This window comes from Hoplias malabaricus, chromosome 3 (genome assembly GCF_029633855.1).
Source record: "Hoplias malabaricus isolate fHopMal1 chromosome 3, fHopMal1.hap1, whole genome shotgun sequence".
In the NCBI taxonomy this organism is placed as follows: Eukaryota; Metazoa; Chordata; class Actinopteri; order Characiformes; family Erythrinidae; genus Hoplias; species Hoplias malabaricus.
In genome coordinates this window covers 37842770-37864081 of record NC_089802.1, presented here as the reverse complement: position 1 = coordinate 37864081, position 21312 = coordinate 37842770, and the positions used below count along the sequence as shown (strand labels likewise).

Genomic DNA, 21312 nt, shown 5'->3' with positions numbered 1-21312 from the left:
TCTGTACAATTTGCATGGTAAAGCCATGAGAACTCAGTAGTCATTGGTTAATAGACAGGTTTGGTCAAAGTCTGTTTTATTGTCTATACTACAATATTTACAAGACATACAGTGGATTGTAACACATGGTGCATTAATAAACATTAAACATAGATATAAGATTCTGTTAACTGTCAATTCATTCGCAACTCAATCTATGGCACAGAGTTGGAGTCAAAATATCTAAATATTTTGATCAATCTCCATCTAAAAATGCAGATGTTTGCAATGGAAGCCATTAAATTAAAAACTGCAGTACAATCACTTCATACCACATATGAATGTATATCTGATGGATTCACTATTTATTAGAAAAGGCCATTTTAGAATGTTTAATTTCACTTATCATGAAAAAAAGAACAATTGCAGGGATTGTTTATGTTAATTACTTAAACATTGCACAGAACTGTATACTTTATAAAGCAAAGTAATGATAGTTTGCTGTTTTTCCAACTAATGAAACTGGACAAGGTCTCTGAACAGCCAACCAAACTTAAGACCTTTTCAGACCGAGTCCAGTTTTTATGGACTAGAAAAATGCAAGTTTTGTAAACAAATGCCTTTTGTCTTTCATACCGTCTGACACTGACGAATTGCGGCACTGCGTCACAGTTTGAGACGTGACTGTCAACTATCAGGGTTCACTGGATGTAAGGAAAGAACACACGCTGATCAGAGAGCCAGTCCATCACATTAATTAAGAGAGCAATAACAATTTTATTAATTACTAAAATTATGTTACTTTCCTAGTTAAAATAAAACTGACAATAAAATTGTCCAGTTAGGATCACAACATCATAAGAATATTTATTTCCTAATTCTTTTCAGCTTCTTTAAATTCAGATGTCCGTAGGTACTCCCACACTTTGTAGAGGTTTACTGCGTCTGTTCTGGTTGAATGCAGTAATGTTTTTGAAATTGAATCTGCCTAGTAAAACTCTTCCCACACAGTGAACAGGAATAAGGTTTCTCTCGTCTGTGAATATTCTGATGTCGTTGTAGATTACCCTTTATATTAAAACTCTTCCCACAGTCTGAACAGGAATACGGTTTCTCTCCTGTGTGACTGCGCTGATGGGTTTGGAGTGAATTCAGGTACTTAAACCTCTTCCCACACTCTGAGCACTGATATGGTTTCTCTCCTGTATGAATGCGCTGGTGTGTTTGAAGATTACTCTGTTGAATAAATCTCTTCCCACATTCTAAACATGAAAACGGTTTCTCTCCTGTGTGAATGCGCCGGTGCATTCGGAGACTACCTTGTTCGGTAAACCTCTTCCCACACTCAGAACACTGATACAGTTTCTCTCCTGTGTGAATGCGCTGGTGTGTTTGGAGATGACCCTGTTGAGCAAAACTCTTCCCACACTCTGAACACTGATATGGTTTCTCTTTTGTGTGAATGCGCTGGTGTATTCTGAGACTACCATGTTCAGTAAACCTCTTCCCACACTCTGAACACTGATAGAGTTTCTCTCCTGTGTGAGTGCGCTGGTGTGTTTTGAGAGAATTCTGATAATTAAACTTCTTCCCACACTCTGAACAGGAATAGGGTTTCTCTCCTGTGTGAATGCGCTGGTGTGTTATAAGAGAATTCGGATGAACAAACCTCTTCCCACAATCTGAACAGGAATATGGTTTCTCTCCTTTGTGAACGCTCTGGTGTCTCTGGAGATTACCCTTTACATTAAAACTCTTTCCACAGTTTGAACAGGAGTACAGTTTCACTCCAGTGTGAATACGCTGGTGTGTTTGGAGAGAATTGTGATGTTTAAATCTTATCCCACACTCTGTGCACTGATATGGTTTCTCTCCTGTGTGAATGCGCTGATGTGTTCGGAGATTACAGTGTTGAGAAAAACTTTTCCCACACTCTGAACAGTAATACGGTTTCTCTCCTGTGTGAATGCGCTGGTGCATTCTTAGACTACCGTGTTCAGTAAATCTCTTCCCACACTCTGAACACTGATAAGGTTTCTCTCCTGTGTGAATGCGTTGGTGTGTTTGGAGATGACCCTGCTGAGTAAAACTCCTCCCACACTCTGAGCAGGAATATGGTTTCTCTCCTGTGTGAATGCGCTGATGTGTTTTGAGAGAATTCCAATAAATAAACCTCTTCTCACACAGTGAACATGAATATGGTTTCTCTCCTGTGTGAATGAGTTGGTGTCTTTGGAAATGACTCTGTAACGTGAAACTCTGCCCACACTCGGAACAGGAGAACGTTTTCCGTTTACTTGTACGTCTCTGTGTTTTTTTTTCAGATGTGTTAGTGTGGGGTGTAGCCGAGGAAGATTCCTGAGAACTGGAGATTTCAGAAACGGTATCTTCACATTTAACCTCCAATGATTTCAACATTGCTGATGTTTCTTCAGGTATTTGTTGATGTTCAACCTTTCTTTTTTATGGGGTCCCAAATAAGTGGCAGATGAAGGATGGAAGGAAGTTGAACTTTCGTAGACACCAGCAGCAGGAAAAGACTCACACTGGAATGTTCTCCTTTTCTGGAAGAGATAATTAACAGGAAGATGAAAGTCAAGCAAGTCTGCAGCTGGTGTGTTAATTTAATTATGTAACTACTTTATGTATATGAGAAAAATGTTTATTATAAACTTGATGGTGGGTCTGAACACCAGGATGTCCTGTGATCTTAAACAAATAAAATAGTTAATTTTAATAAATAAGCAAGTATTAAATGAGTTTTATTGGTGAGTGAAACAAACAAGTGTAATTGCAAGGTTAGTCATTTTATGGTGTTTAGTATATTAAAGATTACCATTATTGTCAGACTTATCGTAAACGTCATCTCACTTTACAACCTCTACAAGAGCCTGTACAGCACAGGTTTAGTAAAGGATGCCAAGACAGGTCAATAGAGTTCATACCCTACTAGAGTCACTATGCTGCTGGGATAGAACAGAAAACATGGCACATTAGTGCAGCTTACATTCAGCAGGGAGGCGGATGCGGTAACCAAGTAAGTACATACAGCGGTCGAGAGGACGAAGTACGTGTCTGTTGCTGCCTCTTCTCTCTGGTATTTTTTTGTCCATTTGTTTTTCCCCTTCTGATCCTATGTCTTGACATTTCTCGTCAGCCTATTTTTGCCCCTTTGTTTCCTCTGAACTTTTTGTGGACTGTTTCTCTTGGACCGATTGCCCAACTTTTGTCACTATTAGCTAGCTACACACGAGCCCGCTACCTTCTCCCTGTTGAGTGAATTTCCACTTCTTGCTAAGTTGCTGTCTGTATATCTGATGTGTTGGGTATATTTACTACTTCCCTTCAATCAGTTGCTGGTTTTTGAGTTGATGGGTTGGCTAACGTTGTGCATGCTTGTAGCTATAGTGCACCTGTTGTGGCTTATTCTCTGGCCTTAGTAGATGGTTAATTAAAAGCCATGATGTTTTGCCTTGGATAGCTGTTTGTTCTTGCATGTGGATTAATGGAGATATGAAATAACTTAAGTTTTGGGAGAAGGACCACACCCAGACTCCTCTTCTTCACCATTATGCACCCTATAAAAACCACTCCTCTCTCCTCACCTACTACTACGACAAAATTCTCACCGACGAAGCTGTCTCCCATTCAGCTGTGTTTTCTCTTCCGTCATGGACCTCGACATCACCGCTTCAGATACCGAACTCTTCTCGGATAGCCAACCCGTTCCTCCTCCTGTTCCCCCTCGTTCTACTCCGCGTCTGAGATCAGTTGTCTATGTCCCTGCTACTCCTGCCTCGTCAGGATCATCTTCCTGGCATGGCCACTCCTGTCTACCTCACTCCGGGTCTCAGTGCTCCCGCCGATCTTCACCTGCCTCCCCGGCTTCCCAAGGCCGATCTGCCTGCCCGAGACGTTCTTCCTGCCTGCTCGACATCGCATTGCCTGCCTCCCGATCCTCCTCGTGCTTCCTCCTCCAAATCTCGCATCATGGACTGGACAGTGCGTTCCCTCAGAATCTTTTGTAGTTTAGCCAATGTTCCCTTCGCTGGCACCGCCCTCAAGGCCGAACTTTTTTCCTTGTACCTGGCCTCCCTCAGAGGAAAACAACCGGTGCGCGTCGCAGTTCCGGTCACGCAAACTAATGACGTCACACCTCCCGCTCGCTTTGGCGCAGTCGATCCCTCCGGGCTCCTTTTGGGTGTCATTTCGCTGCCGCTTCCGCGTTAACGTGGCGTGAATCTACCTCTACTGCCATAACTACCCGCACCATGCCTGCCTCTTCTGGCCCTCTGCCTGGTTCTGATGTCTTTTCTCGTCGCTCTCCCCACCCCCTCTGTTCTCAATCATCCCAAGTCCCCTTCCCTCAAATCATTCCAACTCTTTCCCCGTCTCTCTTCCAGGTCCTCCTGCTGCCATGCCTCCTGCTCCACCCTGGACTGCTTCTGCGGATACTTCATTCCCCCTCTCCACTGCTCCTCCAGCTGTGCCACCCACTAATGCATATTCAACCCACCTCTCGTCTCGCCTTCATTACGGCAACGCATTATCCAAGGTGCAGATGTTGCTCTCATCTTCCACTCCTTCTGCTCCCCGCACCATAGATGCCGTGATTACCCTTGTGATGTTTCCTTCATTTTACGACCCTCTGAAGCACAAGTTTCCAAATCCCTCACAGTCCCAGAATTTGCTGTCGCCTTCTCCACCTACCGCAACATCTTGTGCTCCGTATTCCCTTCTCGTCGCCAGGAGTTGGATGATTACCTGGCCATAATTACCTGCCCCCAGTGGCCTCCTAAATTTGGCAGTAGCTGACTTCTTCGGTTTCTCTCTACCCCGGTTAATGTGCCCGGTTTAGCCTCTGATCTAGCCATGCATGCCGATTCCACTTTCGTCTGTTACCTCTTGGATGGTCTACTTTTTGTTTTTTCTCAGGGCTTGTAACACTTCGTTTTTTACCTGCCCAAACCTTCTCTCCACTTTGTCCGAACCTGACGTCGTTTCATCCCTTCTGGCTAAAGAAGTTTCTGACGGTTTCATGATCGGGCCTTTCTCTTCTCCCCCCTTCTCAGCGTACAGGACTTAACCCTATCGGCATTGCTACCCGCAAATATTCAGGCAAGAAGCGGATCATCATCAACCTTTCAGCTCCACGTGGTGCCTCTGAACCTTCCATAAACTGTCTCATTCCCAGTTCTGAGTTCTCGCTCCACTATGCGACCGTGGACCATGCCATCACCTTTATCAAACTTGCTGGTCATGGCGCCTAGCTCACTAAGGCTGACATTGTTTCTGCCTTCAAGATTCTGCCTCTCCACCCAGATTTTTGGCATCTTTTCGGAATCTGCTGGAACAATAAATATTACTTTGCCGTCCATCTTACATTTGGCTGTAAAACCAGTCCAAAAATATTCAATACCATTGCAGAAGCCCTCTATTGGATTCTGCTCAATGTACAAAAACTGCCTTTCGTTCTCCACCTTCTCAATGATTTTCTTGTTATTTATCCCCCTTCTTCACCTCCAGCTCGAGGCCTCACTGCCTTATCCAGCACCTTTTACCATCTCGGGATTCCTCTCTCCAGGGAAAAGACTGCAGGCCCTTCAACCTCTCTCGAGTTTCTCTGCATCACTTTAAACTCTGTCTCCTTCCAAGCTTCCCTTCCCCAGGATAAACTCGAACGTATCACCCATTCTCTCTCCGCATTTATCGACAATCCTATCTGTACAGAACAGCAACTCCTCTCTCTTTTGGGCCACCTTAACTATGCCATTCGAATCAACCCTCAGGGACGCTCATTTATCTCCCATCTCCTTCATCTTGCCTCTTCAGTCTGCTCACTGCACCATTCAGTCACTTTAGACGACTCTTGCCTTTCTGAGCAGAAATTCTGGCTCACCCTTCTTCGCCACTGGAATGGCATCTCCTTTTTTTTTTTTTTTTTTTTACAATGATACTATTTCCAACCCCTTGGATGTCCAGCTTTTTACAGATGCTGCTCCTTCAATCTGCTTCTGTGGTTACTATGGAAGCCATTGGTTCGCTTCTCCTTGGCTCGCACAATTCGTTAGCTTCGCTGCCAAAACCAACAACTTTTCTGCTCTTTGGGAACTTTACCCCATTGTCATCGCAGCACTTGTCTGGGGCCACGAGTGGACAAGAAACACAATTCTAGTTCACTCAGACAATTCTGCAACTGTTCAAATAATTAACAAAGGCCGTTCCACATCCCTATCACTCATGCCCTTCATACGTCGCCTCACCTGGCACTCCATACTCCACCAATGAATTCTTAAGGCAGTTCATATTCCAGGCCACTCAAATGCAATAGCTGAATCACTTTCTTGTTTTCATTTCAGAAATGCAGAACCTTAGCACCTCAAGCGGACCATCAACCCATGCCAGTGCCACCATTTTCGGAAACCATACACTACCTAACTCCCATCTGCAACAACTTATATCTCATGCCCAGGAAACAATACTTTCAGCTATCTCACCATAAACACTCTCCATCTACTGGTCAGAATGGAAACTCTTCCAGAATTTCCATACCCTGCATAACATCTCCGTCATGTTCTCTTCCTCAGTGGTTACTCTCCACGCCATTTCTCAGGCCATACATTCAGAATCATTCAGAACTCATGCGTACCACAGCTACATCCGTTGCCAAATCAATGATCTCAGACTAGCTTCTCTCTGAACTGGAGCTTTTGGGGTCCGGCTTCACTCTCCACTAGCAGAAGCCACCCAGAACTCCAGCTCAAGTCCTTCTGAGTTCCCCTTCCTTGCCCTGCTTACATCAGGCATAGTCTTCACCTCGCAAAATGGAGTTATGAAATAACTTAAGTTTGGGAGAAGGACTACGCCAAGTCTCCTCCTTTTCACCATTACGCACCCTATAAAAACCACTCGTCTCTCCTCACCTTCTCGTGATGAAATTCGCACCCCACTCCTCCAATTTCACCAATGAATTTGCCAGGCAAGGGGGGTCCAGCTTAACTCTCCACTAGCAGAAGCTGCCCAGAACTCCAGCCCAATATCTTCTGAGTTCCCCTTCCTTGCCCTGCTTACATCAGGCGTGGTCCTCATCTCGCAAACTATGTTTTGGATTGTTTTGCTTTGCTTTTTACTCACAATTACCACCTACTCCAACTGAACTAAAATGTTTGAACACTCATCCCCGTCTCATCATTAAATTATGTAATTGTCTGGGAATTACACATGGACCTAGATAGATTCACAGGTCCCTGCGGACTCCCTCTGTATACTATGTCTTGGATTTCCATAAACGGATTACTAAGAACTATAAAAACTCACGAGGAATTAACCAATTTCATCTTAACTCCATGCCAAGTCTGAGGTCTCTCACGCCTGCTGCACCCTCTCCCTCGAACATAGGCCTTCTGAACTCTCGTTCCATCACTAATAAGGCAACACTTGTAAATGACTTGATCATTGACAAAAATTGGACATGCTTCTTTTAACTGAAACGTGTTACAACCCAGTCTAGGGTTGAGCTGTAACAGAATGAGGTGTGTATGGGAAAGGAATAACTGTAGCAGAGATGAGAATGTGAAAAAAAAATGTGGACGAAAAGGACCCAAACTGAAACAGAGAATGTATAATAAATAGAATATATATATACAAACACCAGTGAACATCGGGATGGCCTTATGCCGACAAAAATAACAAACACACACCCTCCTAACTGACCCACAGACAGCTCTAACTTACCTAAGTGAAAACAAAAGGAAACAAAAGACAATGTCTTCCAATGACCTCACTCTCTATATATACACAAAAACACACTGCCAAAACAAACAGCAGTCAACCCTACTCTAGTGAAATATATTCACAGTGTTTAAAATACTTTACAAACAACAGATCTAATGTCAAAGCCAAGCAAACAGATTTCAATATACACAACAAAATCACAGAAGCACAGAGCACAAAAACACGCTGACTAGCAGCTTACAGACGTATTTATAATTCCAGCCGAGATGACGTAGAGGAAAACATGGACTGGACTGTGGAACGGACTCAGGACACTGAACAAATACATGAACTGGAATCTGGAACGAACTCTAGATGGGTGAACAAACACACACACTGGAACAGACTGCAGAACCTACGGGGTTCTACGGAGACAGAGAGGGAGAGAGAAAACATACACATACACAGCACAGCGTACCACATGGCAACAAACAGGGGACTTCCTGAATTTGAATCTCCTAACCCCTGCAGGCTTTACTTATATATCTAAGCCACGCAGCAGAGGTAAAGGAGGGGGACTAACTGCGGTGTTCCATAATAACTTGAAGGTCCAAGAGTTGGACTAGCTTGATGTTACTTCCTTCGAATACTTAACTCTGAGGGTAATCTCCCCTACTTAATGTTGCTTCTGTTAATTTATTGTCCTCCCAAATCATCTAATTTTCTGTTTGAGTTAAATTAATTACTCACAGTAGTCTCATCTAGTTCCTCTGCTATCTTGTTGCTGGGTGACTTTAACCTTCATGTTGACTTCAGCAACATCACTATTAAAGACACTTACTGCTCTCTGGACATTAAATTTATTATGCTGCTGTGCAGATCATTCTACCTGTGCAGAGAGTTTACATCAGTGAACATCATTGCTGTTTATGTACCAATGCAGGCTAATGCTAAACTAGCCATAGAGAAAATATACTCCTCCATCAGTAAACATCTAGCGGCACAACCAGATAGCATGGTCATCATAGCCGGACACTTTAATAACGCCAACCTGAAATCTGCCCTGCCAAAATTGCACAAATATATAAACTTCCCACAAGAGAGAGGAACATTTTTACGACGGAGCTTTAGGGCCACAGCATTGAGAAAAAAAAAAAAAAGATTCCGAGATTAAAGTCAGAATTCGGAGAAAAAAAACTTGGAATAATTCTGAGAAAAAATCTCGGAATAATTTGCTGCGTATAATGGAGCAGACATAGTGTAACAGAGTAGAACTCCAGCGCCCACGAGGCTCCATCGTGTTACGGCTCAGACTCGTACAAAAAACTAAAGCCTTTATGCATTTCAGTCAGGGGCTGCGTCATGTCGTGTGAATGTGTTTAATAAATAATTCATGCATAAGGCTTTAGTTTTTTGTACGAGTCCGAGCCGTAACGCGATGGAGCCTCATGGGCAACGGAGTTCTACTCGTTCTGGATCCATCATTTTCGTGATCATTAATTGTATCATGTGAAACTACATGCCATGAATTCGTGCACCGATTCAGGGTTTAAACACTAATCGCACTGTGACCCTGATATGGAAGAGAAGAGTGTTTATTCCTGAAATCTATACCATAGCATAACTTAAGTTACACTGTGTCCGTTCCATTATACAGAGCGAATTACTCCGAGTTTTTTTCTCAGAATTATTCCTTGTTTTTTTCCTCAGAATTCTGACTTTAATCTCAGAATCTTGTTTTTTTTTTTTAACGCTGTGGCCCTAAAACTCCGTCGTCCATTTTAGATTAGGTCTAGGGCATCACTGTAGCTAGACCCTTAACACATCTGGGTCTCTCTGATCAGCTGACCCTGTCTCTAACATCAGCATATAAACTACACATCTGTAGACAAAAACCAGCTACAAAGACAGTTAGAGTATGGACTGAAAAAGCCACCTCAGCCTTGCAGGACTGCTATGAGGACACTGAGGGGATAGACTTGAATGGACACACATCAGCTGTGCTGGATAACATCAACTTTTGCGCTGAATGTGTGACCAAGACCACAACTGTGAAAATGCTGCCCAATCAGAAACCATGGTTCAACGGAGAACTGAGGTCCCTGCTCAAAGCTAGGAACTTTGATCTCAGACTAGGGGACCATCAAGAGAGCGAGGAGCAACCAGAGGAGGGGCATCATAAAATGCAAGCACAAATACCAACTGCGCTTCCAGGAGCACTTCAACCAAAATGACTCCTGAGGTATGTGGCAAGGAATAAATCCACTCACTGGTAACAGAGTCACATGCACAACTGCCAGACAGAAACCACCCAGACACACAGAATCACTTCTTTGCTCGCTTCAACCATAAGAACAATAGCAACCTGGAAGCCACCACTCAGCCTAGGCGGGCAGTTGAAGACACCCCCATTCACCTACACCGAAACCAGGTCTGATCTGCTCTGCATAGGATAAACATTAATAAACTCCTGGACCAGATGGTGTCACCAGACGTATTCTCAATGTCTGCACACACTGGCTGTCAGGAGTGTTCACAACAATTTTCAACCTCACCTTGCAACAATCTGTAGTTCCCACCTGCCTCAAATCAGCCACCATCGTCCCAGTGGAAAATAAAAACGCAGTTAGCTGCCTAAATGACTTCCACCCAGTTGCTCCCATCATCTCTAAAAGCTTTGAAAGACTAATTGTTCCTCATATTAGATCTGCCATCCCAGCTGACTTTGAGCAACATCAGTTTGCCTACAGGACCAACAGGTCAACAGAGGATGCTGTGATCACAGCTCTCCACTCAGCCCTCACCCATCTAGAATGGAAAAATCCATATGTAAGGATGTTGTTTAGTTCAGCCTTTAATACAGTTATTCCACATAATCTGGCCAAAAACTGAGCAATCTGGGCCTGGGCAGTTCACTATGCTTATGGATATTGGACTTCCTGAGCATTAGACACAAATTCGTCAGGGCGGGAGACCGCACATCCTCAACTCTCATCTTGATAACAGGTACCCTACAAGTGCCCTCCTCTACTCACTCTTCACATAAGACTGCTCCCCCATTCACACCTCCAATAAGGTCATCAAGTTAGCTGATGACACCACCATTGTAGGACTGATCACGGACAACTAGTTAGCCTACAGGGAGGAGGTCCAACATCTGACAGCATGGTGCAATAATAATAATCTGGAAGTGAACCCTAACACAACCAAGGAGCTGGTTGTGGATTTTAGAAGATCCACATGCACTGAGACCACAGCTCTCTACATCAATGGTCGAGAGTGGAGAGCTTTAACTTCCTTGGGGCGCACATTTCTGCTGACCTCACCTGGGCTTTCAACACCCGATTCCAAGTGGGGAAGGCACAACAGAGACTCTACTTCCTCAGGAAGCTGAAGCACTTCCACCTCAACACTTGTTGGTGAACTTTTATAGACCCACCATCAAAAGCCTCCTGACCTACTGCTGCACAGTTTGTTGCACCAGTTGTACAGCACAGGACAGGAAATACCTGCAGCATGTGGTGAGAGAGAAACCCCCCCCCCCCCAGTGACATTAACAACAGCCAACTCCAGAAAATGCCTATCTGCATTTCAATGGACACTACTCACCCTGGACACTCTTTATCCCCTCCCTCTAAAAAGAGATTTAGTCAATTAAAAGCAAACACAAACAGGCTGAAACACAGCTTCTTCCTTCAGGCTCAGGCTCCCTACTGATTGCACACATCACTTTAAATAATCTCAAGCTTATTAGCGTATATTTTCTTAGTGTTAATATATTTTTTATTATCCTTATTGTTGTTTTGCTCATGTAGTTTTTTCTTTTAACCACTGCCTTGGAGAGGATGCTAAACTGTATTTCACTGTTTTAACATTGTTCTTAACACTGTTTTCACAGCGACAATTATGCTATTCTATTATTTTTTTCTATTCTATGCATAGTTTCAAAGCAGGACTATTGTTTGAGCTATTTCTGTAATTCTGAGCCATCTGTTTCTTAAATAATTTTTAAGAATAAGTTTTTTTGACTTTTGCCTAATACTGTGTTTTGTTTTGTTTCCTTTTGGATATGCCATTTGGACTTGTTTAACTCACTGTACTAATTTACAGGTTTTGGAATACTTCTGGTTTTGATTTGTAAGTTGTTAACCACTTCTAATAAACCTACAAATGAGTCTCCCTCTCGGTTTGGAGTCATTAATGATGCCTACAGATACGTAAACAATGTAATATGAATGAATAGTAGTCATTTCTGACTCTAACTAAGCAGTACAAATTAGAACTGAAACAAGTGATTACTTACCGTCTTAAATATACACTATAGTTAAATAAAATGCCAGCCTTTTTTATTACTTGGTTTTAGACTTGAGATTAGCTTGTTTTAGCGATCTGAGTGTGTCCACCACTGTTTTTTTTAAGATGATTGGAATGAAACTAAATAAATTCAATGTTTTTTTTTTCTTTTCAAACTTGTTTCACTTATTTTGATTCACTAAATGAAAGATTACTTTGGAGACTAACAATGCGTCTATAAAAAGGCCTTCCACCACTCACCCCTTAACATCTCACACTGTATCAGTCCCAGTGTGAATGGAGGAGACAGGACACAAGCCTCAGCTACAGTGACTTTCAGTGACATTACTCCCATTTATTCTGAATTAATGAACACATGGTTCCTGTGGAAGAGACTCTCTATAATATGAATTTCATTTTCAGGGCATGAAAACTGCTGACAGATTTTGATAATTGGGTGGTCTATGCTTTTAATGAAAGCCACGTATAGACCTCAGTTGTTTTGGTAGTACACAGTATCATTGTGTGATTTATAATATACTGTTGGTGACCCCTGACTACAAAGGTTGTGTTGTGGTATTTGACACATTAGCTGAGGTAATGGATTTATTATTAATGCACAGCAGACATTTACAGTAAACAAGCAAGATTCAGTAAGGATTGTAAAACTTCAGCTTCTAATTTTGACCTGAAGAAAAAGTTTACTCCCCCCAAATTGTCATTGTATAATTCGCACCCTGACTGTGGAGCTGGTAAACACCTCATTCTGACCGTACATGCCCCAAGCTCCCATATTTCCCCTATTTTACAAACTCCTCTTCAAAAAGAGAACATGTCTCCCCCCGTTCCTGTGAGAGAGAGAGTCCCAAACCCAGTGTAAACAGTGTCGAAAAGTCTTACACAGCTCTTTCCCTTCTGTAAAAACACGTCCTGATTTCAGCTCCAACACACCGCTCTCCTTCTGCTGCTTTCTCCTCACACACAGTTCACTCCCATAACCCCCGCCTCCTGCGCTACCATTGGCTGGAACTTCATCCGAGCAGCTCTCTGATTGGTCAATACTCGTTGACAGGGTGTTGCTATGGGGCGTGTCCACAACAGAGCGGGCGGCAGCAGGTTAGACTGCACTGCTGCTTGTACAAACTCTTAAAGGAGCAGCCTCCAATTTAAGCTTTTCTTTCGAGAAGTGTATCTGCAGGCTGAAGGCAGGTCCAAGTGGAAGTTACAAACTAACACAGGGCTTTACAGCAAGGGGCTGGACTTTGGACAACACTGACCCTTACTTTCCCTAACAGAAGTTTATAAGACCTGCTATGTTGTATGGCCTGGAGACCGTGCCACTGACAAAAAGAGAGGAGAGGGAGTTTGAAGTGGCAGAGATGAATATGCTGAAGTTTTCATTGGAAGGATAGGATTAGGAACTAGTTGATTAGAGGGACAGCGACAGTAGGAGGTTTTGGGGACAAAGTTAGGGAAGCAAGATTAAGATTGTTTGGGCATGTGCAGAGGAGAGATGAGTCATACTGAAAGAAGAGCACTGAAGATGGAACCATCAGACAGCAGGACGAGAGGAAGGCCAAAGAGGAGGTTTATGGATATGCAGAAGGAGGACAAGCAGGTGATGGTTGTGAAAGAATTAGGGTGAACCTAATAAATTTGATTTTTTTTCTTTTTTTTTTTTTTTAACTACCCCACAAAAATAAAGTGTGGGGCATCAGATTTTCCGTGGCTGAATCCACGAAAAAAGAGCTGATGGAGCTCAGAGCTGTGTCACCAGCCACTTCCAGTATGTAAGAAAGGTGACTCATCTTTAATATCATATTGAATAGAGAACAATTTTGGGTTATAACTTATCTTATATTGTTGATGTCTGACTTGTATATGTTTATTTGTGTTTATGTTCCAGAAAGCTCATCATTCAGGATGACCACAAGACCTTCAGTAGGGAGGCCAGAAAAATCATCCCAAAGAAGCTGAGAAAGTGTTGGTCCATATACAATTAGTCCTTCTGCCTTCGTAGCAACATAAGTTGGATTGTGTTATGTATAGAACAATTTGCAAAGGAGCCGTCCACTTACCTGGTGCCCCAACTGTTCGGGCTGCTGGCAAGGTACTTTACTGTGGGCACAGGGCACCTAATAGGTGTTGTAGAAAAACATGACAGAGTCTGAGGTCCTCGATGCAGTAGTTTGAGAGGGAAATGTGATTAGTGTAAATTTTATATTTAAGTAATTATTTCCTTATAGGTTGGCTTAGGATTATTGATTATGTGTTTTTGTGTCTAAAGGTTGCTCACCCTAAATCTGCTGGGACCTATGGGTTGGCCCAGCTCAATATGACTATGGATGACTATGCTTAGTTCACCACTCCTTGACATTCTCCTGGAAGCTTGTTGCTTCAACTTTTTTGTGTTCTTGTCCACCTCGGGTATCCCATGCCCCAGAATCCTTCTGTATTTCCAACAAGCATGGAGCAGGATGGGATTTGGCAGAAGGTTTAGCTTCCACCAATTTCAAATTACCATATTCCACCATGTAAGTATACATTAATTTGCCACTAATAGAAGAGCCATGTTTAGCATGTGATGGTTTATAATTTGTGATTTCTCTTTTAGACAAAAAACATTAAGCTCAAGAAAAAGAGGAGGATAGAGCGGGCCATATGCCACTCACAGTCATTGTCAGAAAAGTATTAGGTGCCACTGAATGACCCAAAGGAAGCCACAGAGGTGGTAGCCCTCCAGCTGGCAGTGCAGGGAGAGTCTCCCCAGGTAGCTGGTCTTTCTGAAAGGTGTCGACATTTGTTATTAGGTTAATAGTTTTATATACATGTTTTACACATGTATGTATACTTTGTAGTTTTCTTTTTACATTTTAAAGTAATAAGTTTTATAATTTTTAATATTAATTCATTTTTCATAACATCTCCAAATATTAACATGGTATATAGAATAACAGCGAGGTGGGGGGTGTGCACTGTCAGGCTGCGTGAGCATCATATCTAAGAGTGTGAGTCAAAGGGTTTTTGGCACTGTGCAGTTCAGCTTTGTAAGCCCGGCAGTGCACACAGTCATGATCATAAAAAAAAAGATTATGAGAGAGCAAATTTCAGAGATGGGTGCTAGAGGAACAGGAGTTAAAAAAAAAGCAAAATAAGACACAATCTAATTTAGAATCACAGCTGGCGCTAACAGACACTTGTGGCTTACCACACCACAGTAGATGATTTTCCAGCAAACGGACAACCCTAAGATGCATTGGAATCAGTTCCTTGAAAGTCAAATTCATTTTGTTTATTACAGAATATCCCAATGTTAATGTGCACTACAGATATGGCAATGGCTCAGAGTCAAGGTTATAGGAACTGGTGCATTCAAGCACCACCATGTGACCAATTTTACCAAACCAAGCCATTAAAATATATTACCGATGCATTTTCCCAATGCTAACTCGTATCACCAGCAAGGATCCTTATAGGAAATTTAATCATATTTTTTCTCCCCATATAATTCTGGCATATTCTCACAATGGTGTTTTCCTCATTCTCACTGCATTTAGCAAGTTTCTTATGTTGTTTTGTTGAGCCAGGCATTGGCTGTTCTCTTATACAAATAAATAATGGGAATGGTTTGACATAGAAATTAAATGAAATATTAAGATGATATTATAAAACAAACAAACAATGGTCTTCAATGAAGATCCAGATAGATTTGAACATCTGAATGTTACAAAAGGAATGAAGAGCATGAATTCATAAAATGAACAGCAGCAAATGTCTGTCACAATCAGTTTTATTGCCTTTTGAACAGCCATTTTACAGGTATGTGAAATAAATCTACACTTTCCACTGACACAAGCCCGTCAAATCATTTTGAGCAGCGCTGGGCAAATCTGTGAGCTTCTTCTTCAAAGATTACAACACTGTGTTTGGGGTCACCGATTCATGACATAACAATTAGCAGAGTTTTGGATAAACATTACTTTGGGGAATAAATGATAGAAATCCATTTTCTGTAGAAAAGAACCTGGGCAGTTTCATAATCAGAAATGGCTCAGAAATACCTTTAAAATCAGTTAAAAAAAACCCCGAAATGAATGGGAGTAAATGGAGAGCTATTCTCAAATGATCCTCTCATTGCTCCACCCCTCAATTCCTGTGGCAAGCTCTCACTTCCAATTCGGAAGGCAAATTCTGAGGGGCTGTTCTCTGCTTTTACCTCAGCCACCAAGCATTGCAGTCATATGATAAATAATCAGAACCTGATTGATCATTCAATGTATGAAGCACTGATTGGCTCACATATATATATCCTTATAAAACAAAGTTAATGTTAGGTAGGTGTGTAGTCATGCATTGCCAAAATCTCTAAGTATTGTCTGGTGCCTTTTGCCATTTAATGTGTCCAAGAACTGCTTACTTCTGCAGGAAAAGAAATGTGACTAACACACAAAAGGACCAATAAAAGTTCTACTCTGTTGATATGACGTGTAGAAGGAGACAGTCTTTGTGATTCACGTCAGATCAGTAAGAGCCAGGACAAAACAACACATGGAATTGTATATGCGTGGACGTACATGGAGCTTATTAGAACGCAACTGGCGAATCCTGACAGCAAGCCCATATTAGTTCATTGGAAGTATCAGACTCTCCATCAACTTGTGGGCAGAGCAGCTGTGGCTAAAATGATGCATTTTGTGATTTTTTTTCCATTTCCCTACAGACTTAAAGCTGCCATTAATATATTGTCTTCATAATTCACACACAGAGTAATTTATTTCCAACAATATTTATTACACAAAAAATCTAAACAGTACAATAAAAAGGTACAAAAGTTGACTAAATGTTCTTAATTAAACATTCTTCTCTTTGTTATGGAGTGTCTCACTGGCCAGACGACCTGCTCGGTGCTAGAAGTGCCATCTAACATCCTCTGAGGCACAAAGCTGGTAATGCCTTTAACCTGAACTTTAACAGACCTGCCCCTGTAACCCCTCTTCACTGCTTCCTACTGTCCTCTAAAAGCAACATAGCTGTGTTTCTGCAGTGCTGAGCCAAGAGTAGCAATGGCACGGGCTCTATTCTCCCTGTTACACATCAGTGAAGCATCACAATGATTGTGAAGCAGTCATTTTCAGGTAAAAATATTAATTATCTTTAAAAAAAAAAAAAAAAAAAAAAGAAAAACAAAAAAGTATGAAATTTATAGGGGTTTGGGTCTTTTGAGTCTGACTCAAAAAAATATTCATTGTAACTTTGGGATGTTTCATTCAAAAGTAACAATATTTCAGTTTGTAATAAACAATATTTTGTTGTACTAAGCACAAACTACAGACTACACATACTGTATATTCAAAACAATCCAGAACCAGCAGTTATAAGTCTCTACCTGAGAACGTGAGAACTAGTTTTCTGATTGGGATGGTGGCCACTACCAGAGTCCCTGACTCTACATGAAAATGAATGACTTCTGGTCGCTCTGCGGTTCTCTGTGTGTAGAGCAGGCAAATGACTGGCGGCACAATTTAATCAGATTCTCTTTAATGAGTTTCTAATGCATGTATGCCTCTTTAAATCCGGATGTCCGAAGGCACTCCCAGAGTTTTTACTGCTTCTGTTCTGGTGGAATGCACTCATGTCTTACTAATTTACTCAGTGTAGTACATTTCTTCTGACACTTTGAACAGGAATATGTTCTCTTTCGTGTGTAAATGCACTTGTGGGTTTTGAGATTACTCTGTGTAGTAAAAGATTTCATACACTCTAAACAGGAATATGGTTTCTCTCCTGTGTGGCTACGCTCATGGGTTTGGAGTGAATTTTGATAATTAAACCTTTTCCCACACTGTGAGCACTGATACGGTTTTTCTCCTGTGTGAATGCGCTGGTGTGTACGGAGATTACTCTGTTGAGAAAAACTCTTCCCACAATCTGAACAGTAATACGGTTTCTCTCCTGTGTGAATGCGCTGGTGTGTTTGGAGACAACTCTGTTCAGTAAATCCCCTTCCGCACTCTGAACAGTAATACAATTTTTCTCTATGAATGCGCTGGTGCTTTTGGAGATTAGTCAGTACAGTAAAACACTTCCCACAGTCTGAACAGGAATACGGTCTCTCTCCTGTGTGAATGCGCTGGTGCATTTCAAGACGACTGCAGTCAGTAAACTTCTTCCCACACTCTGAACACTCATAGGGTTTCTCTTCTGTGTGAATGCGCAGGTGTTTTTGGAGATTACCCAGTTGAGTAAAACTCTTTCCACACTGTGAACATGAATAAGGTTTTTCTCCTGTGTGAATGCGCTGGTGTACTCTTAGAGAACTCTGTGTTGTACACTTCATTCCACACTCTGAACAGGGAAACGGTTTCTCTCCTGTGTGAATGCGTTGGTGTATTCTGAGAGAACTGCGTTCAGCAAACACACTCCCACACTCCATGCATTGATACGGTTTCTCTCCTGTGTGAATGTGCTGGTGTGTTTGGAGATTACCCTGTTGAGTAAACTGCTTCCCACATTGGGAGCACTGATAAGGTTTTTCTCCTGTGTGAATGCGGCGGTGATATTTGAGATTATTATGATGATTAAAACTCTTCCCACAGTCTGAACAGGAATATGGTTTCTCTCCTGTGTGAATGCGCTGGTGGGCTTGGAGATTACACTTTTGCGTAAAGCTCTTCCCACACTCTGAACAGAAGTGCTTTTTTCGTTCACTTGTAGCTTTCTGCGTTTTTCTGTTAGAGGTGCTTGTGTGGGGTGTAGCCGAGGATGATTCCTGAGAAGTGGAGCTTCCACACACTGTATCTTCACATTTAATCTCTACTGCTTTCAGCATTGTGGTATATTTTTCTTGGTGACGTTTCTTCAATAATTGGTGGAAATGTAACTTTTTTGGACACTAGCTCAAGCAATGACTTTCAAAGGGATATTCTTGTTTCCTGGAAGAGATAAAGAACAGGAAGATAAAATTCTAAGAGTACAATGAAACTTAGTTTATTTTCTTGGAGGTTGTCAACAATGTATAAGCTTTAATTAAAGTGCAGATTAAGTGTAATTAATCATGTTTTAAGGTTCAGATTTATTAACAGGAGGCAGAATAAAATATTCAATAAAAATAATGATAATAATAAAATTAAAAATGCCACCATTCACCAGTCTCACACAGCTACTGTCTTGTTTTCATTACATGATGCTCTTGTCAGGATATAAAAAGTTCAACAACCATGATCCCCACTGCATTATTTCTGCTTTATCCCAAACACCACACTGCATAAGGTATAAAAAAAATACTGCATTGTTATGAGGGCACTCAGCAGATAACATGTATGTGGGCATGGTTCAGGATAAAGCATTAACCAGCTAAAGCAACAAGTTTAACCATGGAAACAAATGTGTGAGAAGCTGCTAAATAAGTAGGATGCACTGAAATATTAAGCAAAATGTGTCTGTGTTGTACCCATTTAGCCGATCAAAATCTGTTTTCAGGTATATTTAATATATATTGACCTGATTTATTATTTGCCCATATCATTATTTATTCATTCATTATCTGTAAATCTTATCCAGTTCAGGGCGGCGGTGGGTTCGGAGCCTACTCTGTGGACACAAGGCAGGATCATGCCCTGGAGGGGGCGCCAGTCCTTCACAGGGTGACACACACATGTTCACTCACACTTACGGACTGAGTGGGTTTTCCTCCAGGTGACTGTCTATGAGGAGTGTGGTGTGTTCTCCCTGTGCCTGTGTGGGTTTACTCCGGGTGTTCCGGTTTCCTCCCACAATCCAAAAACACACGTTGGTAGGTGAATTGGCGACTCAAAAGTGTCCGTAGGTGTGAGTGAGTGGCTGATTGAGTGAGTGAATGTGTGTGTGTTGCCCTGTGAAGGATTGGCGCCCCCTCCAGGGTGTTTTCCCGCCTTGCGCCCAATGATTTCAGGTAGGCTCTGGACCCACCGTGACCCTGAACTGGATAAGAGTTACAGATAATGAATGAATGAATTATTTTTTTTATTAGCTTATATTAATGCTTGTTTGCTTTCTTGTCCATCACTTGAAACAATGACTCATCAGAAACTTAAGATATTTAACTCAGATGAGTTCATGAACCAAGAATTCATTGTAATTCCATTCCATGCACTTACTTTATTAGTTAATTAGTTTATTAGTAAGGTCTATATTTCCTGTTTTTTGTCAATTTGTCACTGAAAAAAATATGGGGCAGATTAGCTGATTCTAATATGGTTCTCAACAACATATTTATTTTTATTTCTTTACTGTTGTAAATGAGGTCTGTAAATTAAGAGTATCCATATTGTTTGTTAAATTCTGTCACTGAGGAGTGCAGTAAAATTATTAAACTCCTCACTGAAACACAGAGTTGGGCTAAAATTATTCCAAACTGACTAAAGCTGAAAAAAAGACCAAATGTGAAAGATATATTTACACAATCATTGCAAGAAGCCTAAATATAAAGTGGGTTAAGCATTATATTAATTAATGTGCCCACATACAAAAATATTGTTATTGTTATTCAAAGTTAGCTTGGTTGCTTTTTGTAGCATTGTACCACTTAAACCCACCTTAAAACAAAGCAAATTTATAGAAACATCCAGCTGTCCAGAACAAGCATATGTTTATTTGTAGACTAATGTAAAATGAATCAGAAAGCCTTCAGTGTTCATACTTGGCCAGGTTAATTATCGGTTAATTATTTAGCAGTGTATCTCTAAATTAAGCTAAAGTCTTAACCCTCAGATTAGCTTTAAATGCTAACTACCAAATACAATTAAATTTCCATAGCAAGGAAAATAGCATAAACTGACAAAATATCATGTCTTAACACTTCAAAATGTAAAATGAACCTCTTATTTTACATAAGGTAAATAATTGTCTGAAAATACCAAAAAAGTTATGATATCCCAGTAAAAACACAACTGTCCTCAAGCAGATTTTTCATGAAAGCATTAAATGTTGGAGTAAATTCATCCACTTGGAATAATCTCACACTCTTCTTTTGAAAACCCAGTGTAAACAGTGTGGAAAAGTCTTACACAGCTCTTTCCCTTCAGTAAAAACACGTCCTGATTTCAGCTCCAACACACCGCTCTCCTTCTGATGCTTTCTCCTCACACACAGTTCACTCCCATAACACCCGCCTCCTGCGCTACCATTGGCTGGAAGACCCTAGAGTCGCTCTCTGATTGGCCAATACCCGTTGTGTGGGTGTTTATAAGGGGTGTGTCCACAGGAGAGCGGGCGGCAGCAGGTTACACTGCACTACTGCTCACACAATCTCTATTTTAAAGGAGCAAGCTCTCTGTTCTGGTACTGCTT

The 21312-nt window shown here is 41.5% G+C and overlaps 1 protein-coding gene across 2 annotated transcripts; it reads right to left on the bottom strand.

The window, feature by feature from the left end:
* Positions 1-87: 87 nt before the first annotated feature.
* On the bottom strand, positions 88-21088 carry LOC136691087 (zinc finger protein 850-like). 2 transcript variants are annotated; one of them, XM_066663394.1, is made up of 4 exons: positions 21030-21088; positions 18150-18917; positions 17817-17900; positions 88-2152 (listed from the first exon to the last, which is right to left on the bottom strand). In XM_066663394.1, exons 2-4 carry the CDS (start codon positions 18812-18814, stop codon positions 916-918), a joined length of 1986 nt encoding a protein of 661 aa, XP_066519491.1. In that variant the 5' UTR covers positions 18815-18917; positions 21030-21088; the 3' UTR covers positions 88-915. The 2 variants fall into 2 exon arrangements, with proteins under 2 accessions (XP_066519491.1, XP_066519490.1); XM_066663393.1 differs by lacking the exons at positions 17817-17900; positions 18150-18917; positions 21030-21088 and adding an exon at positions 12886-12971 and having other exon boundaries at positions 88-2543.
* Between the last annotated feature and the right edge of the window lie 224 nt (positions 21089-21312).